At 38.8% G+C, this 16,629-nt stretch overlaps 2 protein-coding genes across 3 annotated transcripts; one reads left to right on the top strand and one right to left on the bottom strand.

Moving 5' to 3' along the window:
- The first annotated feature begins 1,310 nt into the window (after positions 1-1,310).
- Positions 1,311-4,087, top strand: LOC135467850 (small ribosomal subunit protein uS17-like). Its single transcript, XM_064745745.1, has 3 exons — positions 1,311-1,465; positions 2,794-2,999; positions 3,907-4,087. Exons 2-3 carry the CDS (start codon positions 2,890-2,892, stop codon positions 4,028-4,030), a joined length of 234 nt encoding a protein of 77 aa, XP_064601815.1. The 5' UTR covers positions 1,311-1,465; positions 2,794-2,889; the 3' UTR covers positions 4,031-4,087.
- Positions 4,088-5,314: 1,227 nt separating this feature from the next.
- Positions 5,315-7,419, bottom strand: LOC135466569 (hemagglutinin/amebocyte aggregation factor-like). 2 transcript variants are annotated; one of them, XR_010444138.1, is made up of 4 exons: positions 7,393-7,419; positions 6,133-6,610; positions 5,375-5,549; positions 5,315-5,344 (listed from the first exon to the last, which is right to left on the bottom strand). XR_010444138.1 is itself a non-coding variant. In XM_064744119.1 (3 exons), the coding sequence occupies exons 1-3, from the start codon at positions 7,403-7,405 to the stop codon at positions 5,456-5,458; spliced, it is 585 nt and encodes a 194-aa protein (XP_064600189.1). In that variant the 5' UTR covers positions 7,406-7,419; the 3' UTR covers positions 5,373-5,455. The 2 variants fall into 2 exon arrangements, 1 of the variants encoding a protein (XP_064600189.1); XM_064744119.1 differs by lacking the exon at positions 5,315-5,344 and having other exon boundaries at positions 5,373-5,549.
- Between the last annotated feature and the right edge of the window lie 9,210 nt (positions 7,420-16,629).

Raw genomic sequence — 16,629 nt, 5'->3', positions numbered from 1 at the left:
ACGACATAAAACTCCAATGAAATTATAAATTGTGATATTGTGCAGATGTGATTGATGACAAAAATGGCTGGTTTCAAACAGCCTGAGGAGTGGTACCTGGACAAAGTGTTCAGATGCTTGCTTTTCAGTTACTAAGCGATTCATTGAAGACCACTTCTCTTCCACCAGTAGTACCGGCCCTGATAGCTCAGCTGGTAGGGCATCGGCTTCAGGGGTGGTAGATCTAGGGTCAGTCCTGGATCAGGTTACACCTTATACCTTAAAAGAGGGAGTATTGACTTCCTGGCTTGGTATTCAGCATTAAGGGGATAGTGCAAAGACTGGTTGACCCATATCAGTATAATGACTCGCGTGGGGCAGATAACTTGCCTTTGGTAACTTGCCTCAGTTGAGCAGCACTAGGTAAAAGAGGGGTGGAAATCCATCCTGCAACAAGGAGGTATGTTACATGCACTCTAAGGACTCCTTCGTCGTCATGTGACTGAAAAATTGTTAAGTATGCTGTTAAATCCCAAACACTCACTCTTCCATCAGTATGGTTTGCCCATGAGTACCTGTAAGCCACATGTGGGAAAGTTTATCAGTAACTTGCGAAAGGTCCGTCTTTTACACCTGGGCTATCTAGTCCTCTAATTAGACCAAAATTCAGGTATTCATCGAGACACTTAAGTCCATCATTGCCTCTTTGTCAATATGGTACAGCATTGCAAACTCCATTTGTGTCTACACTTTTGGAGCCCAATTACATTTTCTAAGTTATGTCCATTTAGATGGGCTTGATATCATTACATGATTTAAATATTGACTGGTAAATCAATGGTAGAGCTGATTTTCGCTGTCGGGTATTTTGAATTCAGAGGTCACGAAAAATGACTTCACTGATCAGACCTGTTTGATACATGTACTAGGCAATGGGGAATTTTTGAAACATTTAACTTGGGCTGTACACAAGCACTGCAGCATTACAGAAGAAAAGTATGTGCTATGATTTGAACAACTGCATCGCCTATCACATGTCCAATTTCCAGTGTGACTTTTTGCATGTGCAGTAGTAAGCCTATTCCTTTGTATGACAGTGCAGTGATGAGTTGTTCTCACGATGGTCTTCATAGTAGAAACTCCTGTGATGAATTCATACACTTCTGATGCACTTTGAAAGTCTGGCAGGGAAGGCTGTTTTTGTTGTGTACTTCAGCATGTATATATATATGTATATATACGATAACTGATTTTTTTTCCCCAAAGTCTATTGACATCTATTGTCCAGAAGTCCACTCTAAAGTTAAGCTTTATTAGAACTTCTGACATCAGCTAAAATGAAATTTTATTCTTTCAGACGGAGAAGTGTTTCCAGAGGCAGCCTACAGTTTTCCTGAACAAGAAAAGCGTCTTGCTGTCTGGCAAGGGAGCTAAAAACTTGCGTTATGTTCGCAATGTAGGTCTAGGATTCAAAACTCCACGAGAGGTAAGTTACCGGCTCCTAGTGATTTCTTCAGTTAAACTGTGGAAAAGTGTGCAGTGTGGTATAAATGGGTAGATTGACACACCAACAGCACAGCGTCCACCACCACAGCACCCATCAACACCACCACCAACACCACAGCACCCACCAACACCACAGCACCCACCAAACGTGTTCTCGTTCTGACTTGCCCAGTTGACCATGCTAACTTGACGAGCAGAATGGCTGCGTCAACAAATTTTCTAATTGGTTGCTGCAGTATTTTGACAGAAAGTTGCTGTAGGTAAGATTATTTTAATCAGCTTCAGTGATTGGTTGATTTAGGTGCTTCTGAGGTAAGATGAGGACACAAGGGGTCTCCCAGGTACAATTGGGCAAAATCACATATGGGGTGATGTATAGAAAATCAATGAAACCTTGTTATATTAGACTTAGCTTCTTGGGTGGGTTTGGGTGTTAAATACTGCAATTAATGAATAAAGATGAATACTGTCATTAAAAGATAGGCAAGTAGCTCTTCCATGATGTGAAGCGGCAATATAATTATGCGGCGTGATATGACCTCTAATACTGTAACTCAAACTGCATATTCAAAATTAATGTTTGTTAGTCAAAATTGGCTTGGTGGGATGGCCACCATGATGCTGATGTGTTTAAGTATTAACAACCCATGCTCACTGCAGATGGTGAAATAGTTCACAATGGTCTACTGAGTTAATCTTGATGACCACTCTCGTATATCTGATGTAGCTCTGGGGTCACTGTAAAATGTAAAACCAACATTTAAAACTTTAATCTTTCAATTACAGTTTTATGTAACTTCAGTCAAGAAAATGTGTGTGAATCCAACCCATAGTCATTCACATAGTTCAAATTATAGTGCAAGGCCAACAAGATTTACGCGTCAATGTAGCAGCATATGGTGGCTGTCTGGTTAAAGTGCTTATTTTTGAATCTTTAGAATGCTTGAGGTTTTGGTTCATTCCCAGCCATAATTTCCTCATACCCACTGCTGTCCAAGTGCCCTGGTAGCAATAAGCAATTAGCAATGCCTATAAGGCCCTTAGCTGGTCTTGCAGGAAGCTCATTTGAGATCCCTTGCCTTCCATCAATGTGGCTTAGTCATTAAGCTCACTCTGCGGGTAAACATTTGTGACTCACATGTGGAAAAGTTTGTCAGTTACTTGCCAAAGGTTGGAAATTTTCTTTGCATAGTTTGCTGTCCACATGGAACTGATTACAATGGATAAGTGAAATATTTTTTAAAATGCATCAACACCAATCAAGCAAATAGAGATATTTTTACAAGATTTACTTGTCTGTTTACCCAGGCCTCTGAAGGAACCTACATTGACAAGAAGTGCCCGTTCACAGGCAATGTGCAGATCCGGGGCCGTATCCTGACCGGGGTTGTGGCCAAGGTGAAAATGCAGAGGACAATTGTGATCCGAAGAGACTACCTGCATTACGTGAAGAAGTACAACAGATTTGAGAAGAGGCACAGGAACATCTCTGTCCACTGTAGCCCCTGCTTTAGGTATGTCTCTGTCAAGGCTTTTCAAGGAGATACGTCTATAAGAAAAATAAAATACATAATTTTAACTGTGATTTATAAGTGGCTATATCCTTCAAACCAAGATTTGCATAAATGGTCTTTGCTATTTGGCATGGTTTTGTGGTTTCCCCTTCAATCTGCCAGGTTTCCTCCACCCTTAAAATGTATAAAGTGAAACATTGTCAAGTATGTCGCAAAATGCCATTTAAGTAAATGTGTCATTATCACCTGTGACATTATAATTAGTTGTATTGTATTGCCACATCATTTGCACTGGATGCTGTGCTTAATGCTGCAGGTGATGACATCAGTCACGATGGTCTACTGAGTGATTGTGATGACTAATATATCTCCCTGATGCAGCATATAGTATCAGTTCATCTCTCACAAAGTCATGCAGATAGAGTTCTTACGTAAAAACCAAACTAAATCACAGAATATGATGTGTAATAAACTAAGTTGGTATCACCAAGCATTATTATCATGTAATTTGATATAACTTTTCAACATATTATTGACTGTCCCACTTACTTTAGCTGTTCCTACTTTTCGGACACCAATAAACTTCCCAGGAAGCCAGTAATATTAGCATAGACCTGATGCAGACACAAAAATTTAGGCTTGATGTAGCCAGAGTTGCTTGTTAAAATTTTAGTCCCATACGCGAAGTAGTTGTTAGTCATGTCCAGTACTTGCCAAGGGCAGTGGTTTACTCCGTATATCCTGGTTTACTCAGTGCATCCTGGTTTACTTGGTGTATCATGGTTTCCTCATCAATAAACCTGACTACAGTCATAGAAGGTAATAATTCTTTTGTACAAAGGAGGGGGGGGGAGGAGCAGGGCCGAATAATAAGAATAGTTAATTGTATGTCCTTTCCTGTCATCAGGGACATCAACATTGGTGATGTGGTAACCGTGGGAGAATGTCGTCCTCTTAGCAAGACTGTGCGCTTCAACGTGCTCAAGGTGACCAAGAGTGCTGCTGCCAAGAAGGGATTCTCCAAATTCTGAGCACTTTCTGGAAATCTCGAAAATGAAACCCCAATAAAGAAAAAAAATTCTATAGAATTATAGTCTTTTTTATTTTGTTGTTTCCAGTATGCAGTCTGGTTCATAATAGACAACGCACCCATTTGTGGAAGGATTGATTGTGTTTATTTACTTTATTGGTGTTTTATGCAAGTTTCGCACGTTCAGTATTAAAGTTAGTACTCTACCAATAATTTGCAGGTTTCTCTCAGATTGTAGTACGACTGAAGTCGTTCCAAGTCTCAACAAAGTCAGTCGTACCAAACTCGTGTAGAATCGCTGTAGTATGTCCTACTAGTTCTCAGTGAATCTTGATCCAGTCGTGCTGGCCAAGTGTGCAGGGACACTGAAGATTATCCAAAAAGACCCCGGCAGTTCAGGACGGTCGCAAAGATGCGACTCGGCGGCTTCATACAAATGTTGTCACAATACGACCTTCCCAAAGGTTACCCGACCCTGTGGATGGTCGTGGGTTTCCTCTGGGCTCTGTCTTCCTTTCACCATAATGCTGGCCGCCGTGGTATAAGTGAAATATTCCTGAGTACGGCGTAAAACACCAATCAAATAAGTAAAATTTTACAAATCTCTCCGTTGTCATTTTTTAAATTCTATTCAAACACAACCACGTTTGCATCCCACCATGCATCAGCCATTTCTCAAAAGTTAGCCCTCGCATGACGTTCAGCATGCAACGACTGGTTAAACCGTATCAGTATAATGGCTTGGGCGGGGCGGCTAACTTGCCTTGGGTAAGTCGTCTCAGTGAAGCCGCACTAGATAAAAGAGCGGTGGAAATCCGTCCTGCAATAAGGAGGTGCATTACATATACCCTAAAGATTCCTTCGTCGTCATATTACTGAAAACTTGAGCACGACGTTAAACCTCAAGCACTCGCTCACTAAGCCAAACGTTAGCTGCACAATAGAGATATATATTTTAAAAAATACATGGCTGAGCAGATACGTCACATAATGTTAGAGAATGAAGAAAAGTGTAAGTTGTATACTTGTAGGTAATGGATTTTGGTATAGGGGATTGAACCTGGAGTAAAATGTGCAACTTCATCAACAAATCAGAGTTTAGAGACATTCGCCAGTGATTACTCACCACGGTTTTGGGACGGGCCTTTACGTATTCTTGGATTATTATACGATTACAAGCCCGAAGATGCTCGGAAACATATTTTTCGTCTGAATTCATTTACCAGATTGGGGCATCGTAAAGCAATAGATAAAAAGGGTGACAGAAAAGAAAGTGATAATCATGGAGTGTTTTTAGTTTGCATTATTTATTTGTCTTTCGCATTTGTATTTTCGGTCGGAAAGTATTCCGTTTTCGTAACTACATAAGAGTACGCAATGCCGGTGATTCTTTGTAACACAGCAGCCGTTGGTTTGTCAGATCATTTTAAACAGTGCACTTCTTGTATCTGCAGATTTCGGCTTTCCATCTTCGATCATGGTTATCACCTCTCAGTAAAGGCAGTTTCCACAGCTTGTTCCTGGTAATAAGAAGAAAATGATGATGATAATAATAATAACACCATAATAATATTATAAACTTAGTTCTTACCGCTACACGAATCCGGTTTTATAAGCATGTTCGCACAACTTGTGCGACTGTCGGGCGATTTGGCCAATCAAAATACACATCACATATAGGTTCCCTTTATAATGCATGAAACAGAAGCTGAATTAAGCAATAAATCTGCTATTACTACACTTTGTTGTTAAATGTGGATTATACAAAATTCGTTAATTCGCTATATACTTAGTTTTGACCTTCACACCAAACAGAATTTTAATTAGGCCTATCGAGACCGTTAACATGGCCTGGTGTTGTTAAGTCAAAAACCTTATCAAAATTTGATGTCTTTCGTTTTGTTAAGTTGCGTTCAACATTCAAGAACAACAACAAGTTACTTGATTGGCACTAAGTGTAGAGTTTAGTTTCTAGAATGGCATACATGCTAAGAAGAGCGATGACTGTACGCCTATATTCTACCAAGTTTAGCAATATTTTATTTATTGCGTAATTCATGATGACCATGCAGCCTCTTCACCCGAACTGAATATAAAACTTACTGTTTGCCGTAATAGCTGGCAAACCCGACCAGGAGGAACCTATCCGGGACTCTGTAGTTCATTGGACCATCCCATTCGTTCAGGTAGTTCGTAAACTTGCATTCCTTTATCGGGTAGTTCACCACTTGACAGCACTTGAAGCTAAACCGTCGGTCCTCTTTGCGGTTGTCGTGAATGCTATAGACGCCTGTGACTGCGCCTTTCTCTGGACATCGGAAGGCCACCATCTCGTGGAAGTCGTTCACGAAGCCCGACCACGCGCAATTTTTGAAGTAGGACCCAGTATAGGAACGGGAGAGTTTCTCACAGTGATACTCCCACCGGCGATCCTCGTGATGGTTGGAATGCGTGCTGCCGACGCTAGCAATGTGTTCACCGTCGGGACATTCGAAGCGGAAGGTGTCATCCCAGCTGTTGACGTACGCCGATGTAGCCATGGAGACCAGGCACAACTGCAGGAGAATTCCACGCACCATTCCTTTCATGAAAACCATTTATTTATTTTATAATTTTGGTTGGAGGTTTACGCCGTGCTCAGTAATATTTCGCGACCAGCATGATATGATGGGGGGAAACCGCGCAGAGTTTAGGGGGAGCCCCCGCCCACGACTATCCGCACGTTGCTGGAAGACCTTCCCACGTTTACAGAAGGAGAGGAAGCTAGAATGTTCAAGAGCAGTATAGTTGATGTCTATGTCTACAGACTGCATTTAAATCTAATATCCTGTTTACTTAGACATTGTTTAGTGTTTAATGATCATATCCTGTAGCCAAATGTTGACCTGCATGTGCAAAATCATGTTGGACTGTTCTTACAGAACTATGGAACAAAAATCTGGATAAGGCATAATGATGAAAATGCTTTCCAAACAAAACATCACAAAACAACACCTTATATGTTGACAACAGTATAGCAAGCGCTAAATGAAAACCTAAAACAGCAGCCATCATTAGCTATGGACGTTCCAGATCAAGACCAATAATCAAACATGATGAACAAAAAGACGAACCAGCAAAGCAACAATAATGAAAATAAAAGAGAAAAACAACGAATCAACAGCTCAAGCTGAAAAAAGACACAAACTCCAAAACGGACAACTTTTTCTGTAATGTCACGGCTGAAGCAATTTAAACAGAAGAGCCTTGTATATGTAACGAAACGGTTACTAGAAAGAAAAAAAAATATTATTATGAAGACTAGCGTCTGAAATAGGAAATGTAAGCAGAAAATAGAGTTCTTCGGATTTCATGCGTACTTACTCGAGCAAATCATTTAAGATGAAGATGCAGAATGTCAATATTCTTCCCTAAAGTTCCCTGTGTAACTTCTGCCGCAAACCATGCCCTTTTATAGCAGCACAGCTCAGTCTGTCACCACAAGACAAACATTGGCGTCTCCATAAACTTAATTCAAATGACAGATGGTTGCTTTATATCTCCGAAATAAATTGAAATTTATGACCAGTTTTAATAATCACGTTTTTAATCACAGAAAATCATACAATATCGCGATCACATCACGGCGTTGTTAAAGCTGTGTTTACAAAGAGATGTTTAAAATAAGTTTAATTTGTCAGTAAATTACCCACTGACCCCCTGGCCGAGAAAGTCAACGTGTTACGCTCGTGTAGGCGTATAGATTGTGTGAAAATGACCGAATGCCAATTCTAATTTGAATGTTAGGCACCGTGACTGTTGTCTTCAGCATGGCTTTTTGATGAAGACGCATTGTACGACGACATTGACAGTATGAAAATACATAATGTAGATGCATATATATGAGTTTGGTCTTTCCTTCACTGGAGTGATGTAAAGTTTCAACGGATGAAAATCAGTGGCATCTAGTGATATGTTCACCAAAAGCAATGTCCAAAGCGCGATATTTTCTTAATCTTCAAGCCAGACATTGCACAGGACATCAATTCATTGATGTGAGGAACTATTTCTTACCGTTTTCACGTGGCTCTTTGGTCCCCCCCCCCCCCCCCCCCTTGCATTTTTCGACAGTCAAAACCATGTTACGGTTACACTGACCGCCAGGGCTTATATTTATTTAATCAAAATACAGGGGCCTCTGGGCCGAAAGGTTCGTGTGCTGGCGCAGCACAATAACTCGGGAGCCCGATTACCTCTCGTATAAGTGGAATATTCTTGAGAAGGGCGTAAAACTCGTATCAAATAAATAACCAAATAAATTCATAAATAAATTTATTAATAAAAAATAAATAACATACATAGCACCGTACACAGAAAAATGTTCCCGGTTACCTCTCGTATAAGTGGAATATTCTTGAGAAGGGCGTAAAACTCGTATCAAATAAATAACCAAATAAATTCATAAATAAATTTATGAATAAAAAATAAATAACATACATAGCACCGTGCACAGAAAAATGTTCTTATTAAAGGGTAATCAGTGGGAAACACAGACACGTACCTTGGCCGGAAAGCAGATACAGCACATGATTTGAAACTGCAGTTTAACAATCAAGAACTCCATTATAGGCTGGATATGTCCGAATCACGAATTACATAAATAGGTTTGGTATTTTGGTATTTTGTGTCATAATTCTAGGAGTCAAACATATTCAAGACATTCATGTACGAATCGTAAACCATAATGGACGTTCCGGGTGAATAATTCGCAAGCTCTATTTCAATCTTTAACACAAAAGCATATAAAGTAAGAACTAAGACAATTCATGTAAAAGAGGAAGTCTATATCTCTGAATGATGCCAGAAAGACGCAAGGAATGTTCTGGGTGAATAATTTATCGTTAGATGTGGCTATCTTTTTGAACACTATGGATGTATAAAATCATAAAATTCATAATTCTGTTGGAGTTTTCTGCGAATAGCGCAGCACTGAATGCGGTATTCGAACATTGGTATAGGTGACTCTTTATAACGGGTCTTTTGTCCATATGAGCAGACCGACACTATAAAGGTTCCTCTACGTACAGCTAGAACTTCCTTGGGCACTGTACCTTCAGGATGCAAGTCACATCTGACCTACTGAAGCCTGATGTTTTCACGGACTTTTTCTTACCATGCAGCGTCTCACAGAAAACATCAGACGGACCCTTTCCTCTGGACTTTTCTGACGTATATACTGACCCTTTCCTTCGTAGGCACAAAATGCCCTTTTAACCCCAGCGTCATGGTGGATGATTTTGTAAGGTGACTTTGGCCAGTTCACCATCTGTGTTGTCAAACAGGAAGCAACAATCAAATTTAAATTTAGCTTTTGCAGTTAGAGAGCAAGGGACTTTCTGGAATTATGCATGAGATCAAAATTCCCCATACAGACAAGGGAATGAAATATGTTCTCTTAGCGCGCTTTTGTGGGGCAGATATTTGTCCATCTGCTCCTAATCGCCTCAAACCTTAACTATCAGTGGTTTTCGTTTCTTTTCCGAAATCACAACTGAAAACTGAACATTTTCCAGGCCAAAGCCCGTTCACCCATGTATGTGTTCTCACATACTTCAACAATTTCCTGTACAGACCTTCCGGGTTCTCCACCAACTATCACCCCTATCCACAAATCGCTCTTTGAGGAACTAGCAGGGATGTGGCTCAATGATCAGGCAAAGACACTGTTGTAACGCCACAACAACTATGTACAATTTATTAGTGGAACGAACATCTACTACAACTACAACTGATCAATGGCATGAGATAGCCCTCCCTGATGCCAAGCAGAATACACTCTGGATTTGCAGTGTAGAAGTACACAAACCTACTAATGTGACAGTAAGTTTCTATATGCCTTACCAAGTTATACTAAACCAAACTTCTAATTAGAACTAAGTATCTGTCTGTCTGCATGCATCTACATCCTTCGAGTTTAACCCAAGTTTGTCCTTTGAGGTTTGTTTGTTTTGTTGAATTTGGTGTTGATTTCTTTTGCTTTAAATTTTGTTTGTCTACGTTTCCCTCTGTATCATTATTCATTTTGTCCGCGCCAATTTCATCTGGATTCAGTACTGTGTCTTCCACTATGTTTTACTTTCTGATAGTTTGGCCTGTCCTTCGGAACGCTTTGAGCCTGTTTGCATGGACCATTGACTTTACTTCCTTGTCGTCTGCACATTTACGTAGTTTGTGTGATTCGCATCAGGTAGCACAGTGTAGTAAGGGCCTACCCATTTCTTACAAAGTTTTGGAGATAATCCTACAGTTTTCTTTGCACAATACAACCAGATCTTTTGGGCGGGATCAAAAAAAGGATTTTTGTCTGTATGGCATAGAGTAGATGGGCTTTTCAGAAGTTGTGTTGATCTTATGGTAATGAGCTTCAGTTTTACCAAGTTCACTCATGTCTTTTGCAAAAACATCCATGATGCGGCCTAGAAATGCCAAAAATGATTCCCTTAGTTTCTTATTTAAGGTTAAGTAGTGGTATGGCTATATAAATCTTTATTAAATACTATTTATCGTCTAAAATAATAATTCTCTGTATAAATGTATAAGGCCTTGTAGCATTCCGCCACTCACTCACCTTATTTTAAACGCTGTACATGTTTCATATTACAATAAAATAGTGTTGTATTTCACTTTATTTTAACAACATTACTATAAACTTTATATATATTGAACCACTTTGATTACATTTTATTGTACATAATTTGTTAATTTGTTAGGAAATGTTTGTGTTCAGTATATACTTCGATTTCACATTTTACGCCCAGTCAGATGTTATGTGTAAGATTTCAACCCGCTTTCTGTAGATATATAATTAATGACTCAGGATGCTGGTTATGTTCAGTGAACGAGTACGTACTTATCACTGTTACGTTACCGTGATGCCATTAGTTTTCTTGAAGTTTCTGGACGAAGCTTAAATGGACAGGAGGGAAGTGTCAACAAGGTGGAATTCATGTCAACATTGTATTTACTATGTCCCTTGCAATAATCGGATAATTGGGTGTCAGCCCACTGATGGGTCTGCCGATGAGCCAGGCCATGCACCTGGTTTGGCTTTGACTAGTAGGCCTATTGTTTAATAATCCCACAGTTTGCGCCGGCAGACGTTTTGATAACTAATCCCTTTCCTTTCACCTGCCTGTCTAGTAAGTCAGAGCGGTTCGGTTATAATATTTCTCATACTTATGACGACGGACAGCGTTATGGTGGGAGGAAACCGGATAGAGCCGGGGGAAACCCACAGCCATACCTTTCAACGTATGACGTCTGAAAAGAATGGGACCGTCTGTACAAAACGTCTTCATGTATAATGTTTAATATCCTGTAAGTGAAATGTCTATTGTTAGGCTACATGTAACAAATACACCGAATGTTTATTTATGTGCTATTCAACAGCAAACATGGCCAATTTTCAGACCAAAGTCATACATGTGCAAGAAGATAGACATGTTAAATTGAAATTTATCTTTCAAGCAAAATCGAACTTCCACCGTATTACAGTACTCATGTTTGTCAATAATTTCTCATTTCAGATATGAAGCTATAGTATTGTACATTTTTGTACGGAAGCTGTTGTATGAGAGCCGTATACTGACCGATTTTTTGTCACACTTTTTGGAAGCCATGGGTTATGTTCATGCACAACCATGGAAAGCACCGACAATGTTCATGGTAAACCAGGGAAACACTGCACACTGTTCATGGTTTCCACGACTGAGCTTTGACATTGTCCAGGGTCTGCAGGTTTGAGAATGGACACGGTCCAGGGTTTCCAGGGTGGGGCATGGACACTATCCAAGAGTGCTACTATTGAGCATGGACATTTTCCAGGATTTCCATGGTTGAGTGTGGACATTGTCCAGGGTTTTCATGGTTGAGCATGAACATTTTCCAGGATTTCCATGGTTGAGTGTGGACATTGTCCAGGATTTTCATGGTTGAGCATGAACATTTTCCAGGATTTCCATGGTTGAGTGTGGACATTGTCCAGGATTTTCATGGTTGAGCATGAACATTTTCCAGGATTTCCATGGTTGAGTGTGGACATTGTCCAGGATTTTCATGGTTGAGCATGGACATTTTCCACGATTTCCATGGTTGAGTGTGGACATTGTCCAGGATTTTCATGGTTGAGCATGAACATTTTCCAGGATTTCCATGGTTGAGTGTGGACATTGTCCAGGATTTTCATGGTTGAGTATGAACACTGTCCAGTTTTTCCATGGTTGTGCATGAACATTTTCCAAGGTTTCCATGGTTGTGCATGAACATTTTCCAAGGTTTCCATGGTTGAGTGTGGACATTGTCCAGGATTTTCATGGTTGAGTATGGACATTGTCCACAGTTTTCATGGTGGAGCATAGACATTGTCCAGGATTTTCATGGTTGAGCATGAACGTTTTCCATGGTTGAGCATGAACATTTCCCAAGATTACCATGGTTAAGCATGGACATTGTCCAGGGTTTCCATGGTTCAGCATGGACATTGTCCACAGTTTTCATGGTGGAGCATAGACATTGTCCAGGATTTTCATGGTTGAGCATGAACGTTTTCCATGGTTGAGCATGAACATTTCCCAAGATTACCATGGTTGAGCATGGACATTGTCCAGGGTTTCCATGGTTCAGCATGGACATTGTCCACAGTTTTCATGGTGGAGCATAGACATTGTCCAGGATTTTCATGGTTGAGCATGAACGTTTTCCATGGTTAAGCATGAACATTTCCCAAGATTACCATGGTTGAGCATGGACATTGTCCAGGGTTTCCACGGTTCAGCATGGACATTGTCCATGAATCTATGGTTGAAGACGGTCCAGGGTTTCCAGGGTTGAGAATGTCCATGCTCAAACCCTGGTCTATGTCCATTGTGTGTAATTACATTGTCATGTTCAAAGCATGTGGGAGGTGAACACCAGAACGCAGGCTTTATACGCAACTGTAACCTCTTTATTTCTCTGGTTTGGTTTCTGGACACAGCATTATCATTATACATCACCTACTTGTACATACATGTAGCTATACTCAATCAAACAATGAAGGCCGACAAGCAATGGCTAGGCTAAAGAACCCATAACGTATAAAGCCCTACACTAACTGGCTATTGTACAGTAGTATCACTATCAACAGGTCAAATAAGTCACAGTTTTTAACAGGCCAAAACGCACTGAACATCAAGTTTCCCACGTTTATACCAACACATCTCCATATGATTCTATATTAAACTGTCCAATGAAACATCATCATGCTGATGTTGATGGCTTGATTGGTTCACATACATGTACTTGTATATGCTAGAGTAAGCTACAGATTGATATTTCTTGTATTTTTACTTCATGTATACCACAATGTAACACATAAGACTTAAGATCAGAGACTTTTCTATTCCACATCAACACAGTCCACAAATAATTTTTACCTGAATTGACTCCATTCTTTGAAGCCTATACAATGTTAAACAAATTTAATAAACCTAATAGTGGATTGAGATGCAAAGTTTGTGTAAAATGATGAAAGGGGAAACAAATATGAACTAACAAAATAAAATATATCAAAGGCAAAATATATACATTGTAGATAAATCCTGAGAAACAGAGGTTCATGTGAAGTTTCGATAAAAGAGATCACAAAAATACTTGGACTAAGATATATATAAGCCACATAAAATATGATAATAAAGTAGAACAGATGACCAAAATGGCTGTTGAAGACGTGAATATTTACCCATGCCTATCACATAATGTTTTAAGTAGAGCTAAACATGAATGACGCAGACAAAGCAATACCATAAGCCTATTTATAAAAAAAACAGTGCTGTAACTTTTAGTCATAAATATTACACCCAAGACAGGAAATGAATATATTAAAGGTAAATGTTGTCATATGACTGCAAAACTGCTTTTAAAACCTTGCGTTCTACCAATTCCATTTCAGAATTGATAATGATAAAAGAAAGCGCTGAAATACCAAGTAAAATTCGGTCTTGTTTTTTTGGAGATACACTTATTATGTAAGACTACTTTAAAGCATAAACAAAACTAATATCAGAGTTATGGTGGAGAATTCTAGCCCGTGTCTAAAATCTGGCAGGGCCTTCGTGGCCCAGTAGTTAGCAGACATATGAAAGCTACCTGTTGGTGGGAGGGATTCCTTGTGGAATAATGTCAACTTACTTGTAACTTCTTTCAAATGTGACATAATTTTCATCAGTCTTGAGTACCACACATGCCACAAAGGTATTTTTTATTAGCAGAAGAGAGAAAAAAAGATTCTACATATTATAAAGGCACCTTGTTCAAATGATTATTCCTTAAATGAAATGTTTTCATTTCAAAAATAATAAAATATTTATTTTGAGTTGCAATTACAATCTTCTTTCAACTAATTTTATGTTCACATTAAACAATTTTCTATCGTAATATAAGCATAGCTGTGTGATCTGTAACCAGCTACACTTAAGCCACCCTAATCATGTGAAAGACAAGTACAATATGTAGGCTGATGCTGTGCAAAACCAGACAAGCAATACTAGAAACATAATAGGCAGAGGTACAATATCACTGCCAGGCTAATGTTTTATATATGGTGAATGACCTAAAATCTCACCCATCACTAAGGTATTCAGTTTGCTTGATTCTTAAAGCTCCACACTGATCTTACAGAGGTGTTTTGAGGTTTATTTAGGTAATATTCTACTGAGAAAATGTTTCAGCACCAAATGTAATAGTTTATGACATTTATCTGGCTCTAAAAATGTATTTTTGGAGGCAAAAGTTTAGGTCATTTACAGTAGGCTAGAAAACCTGATGGTTTTGTTTGCATATATCATCGTAACAAACGTTACACCCAGGAAAATACAACTTTCAGAGAAATTTAAAAGGTTTCGTTGCATCGTGGAACATTTGTTCAAAGCTTCACATAAACTGATACAATGTGAACATGTGGACATTCATGTGAGTTTGGACCAAACAATGAACTACCAATAGTCTACAGTCAACAGATCATTGTGTATGTATATGTTACACAATTTCACCTTTACAACTTCTGTAACACAGATAATTCTTAACCATTAATTCAAGAACACAGAGATTTAACAAGTAAATTCAATTTAAAACAATAAATAAAGTTACAGTCCAAAACTATCACCAAGTACAAAACATCATAAACAAATTCTCTTCTTAAATATCCCTTCGCAGTTAACCTCCTTTGCTATTGAAGTTCTACTTTGCATCTACATGTAACAAAATGAAATGACAAACATTTCACCCCTTAAAACAGAGTCTATAGGCAGAACCTTAAACCATATAGATTAAGACCAGGGGCCACTTTCACAAAACTTTGTATGCTGTACTTCTTGTAACTTTTTCATAAAAGACATCTATAGTGCCATAAATTGATGTCACTTCCGAAGAGAATTATGACAAAACTGATTTATGAGGCTTTGTGAAAGTGTTTCCAGAGGTCTATCTCTTATATAGATACATTTTACATGTACGTGTATGAGTTTCTACACTGATAATTTACCCAGACAGATAAGATCGGTTCTCTTGTTAGGGTCCATCTGTGCACAATAAATGGTTTTGACAAATACACATGGCATTTTCAGAATGCACTATGAGAGATGATTCAGTGTTACAGAAGCTAACTGTAACCTTCAACAGGGAACACATCGACTACGATTTCATATTCTAACTATTTCCTGACAATGACTGCAATCATGTGCAATCATTATGCTACCTGATACATTCAGAATTTATTGTCCACATAGTAAATGGTGAGTTTCATGAGCAAGCACAGGATTTCATACATTGTACCATTGGATACCGGATATTATAGTCAGCATGAAGACTTCACTAGTATACACATACACAGTACAATACAATTTCACCAATGTTACTCGCTTTTGTTGTATTTAAAAACCACAAATACAGCCTATATAATGATTATTTTTTCTACCCCTCTCCCTAACAAGCCTACTACCCTTCTATATTCACAGCACACAGAATTACTCACTTTTCATACACAAACATACCTATCTGAAGCAACAAGAATGTGTACATTTATACAACAAATGTAAAAATGTGATTACTGACTTCCTAAATATACACACAAAGACCACTACCTTGTTCATAACAATCTGGTGTGACAGAAATATCAACCATTTTCCCCTGCCATCAGTATTAGGGTGGCTGATTTACCTACAACATGTAGGTGTGCTAATGTATATACAATATACACAGGTTAGGCTAACAAGCTAAAAGACTTCTGTTCTCATTATGTACACTCCACTGCAGTATTTGTTCTTCAAAGATAAATATGGTCAAATTTGGACAGAAACTATATGTATAACGAAAGCAAATCTTTAATTATACATTCTGTGTATCAATGCCATATGTGCCATTAGTGCTTCTTTAAATGGACAACAGGCTTGGTCATAGTTAAAATCACAACAATAACATGGACTTATCTGGGTGGTTAGAAAATGTCTACAGGTAAGAACATGTTGTGGTGGTGTGTGGTGGGACAGATTCCTAACGGATAATGTGAGATAGGAATATGCCTACAGG

Source organism: Liolophura sinensis, chromosome 6 (genome assembly GCF_032854445.1).
Source record: "Liolophura sinensis isolate JHLJ2023 chromosome 6, CUHK_Ljap_v2, whole genome shotgun sequence".
NCBI lineage: Eukaryota > Metazoa > Mollusca > Polyplacophora > Chitonida > Chitonidae > Liolophura > Liolophura sinensis.
The sequence above is the reverse complement of the archived record's forward strand: the minus strand, read 5'-3'. Positions and strand labels throughout refer to the sequence as shown.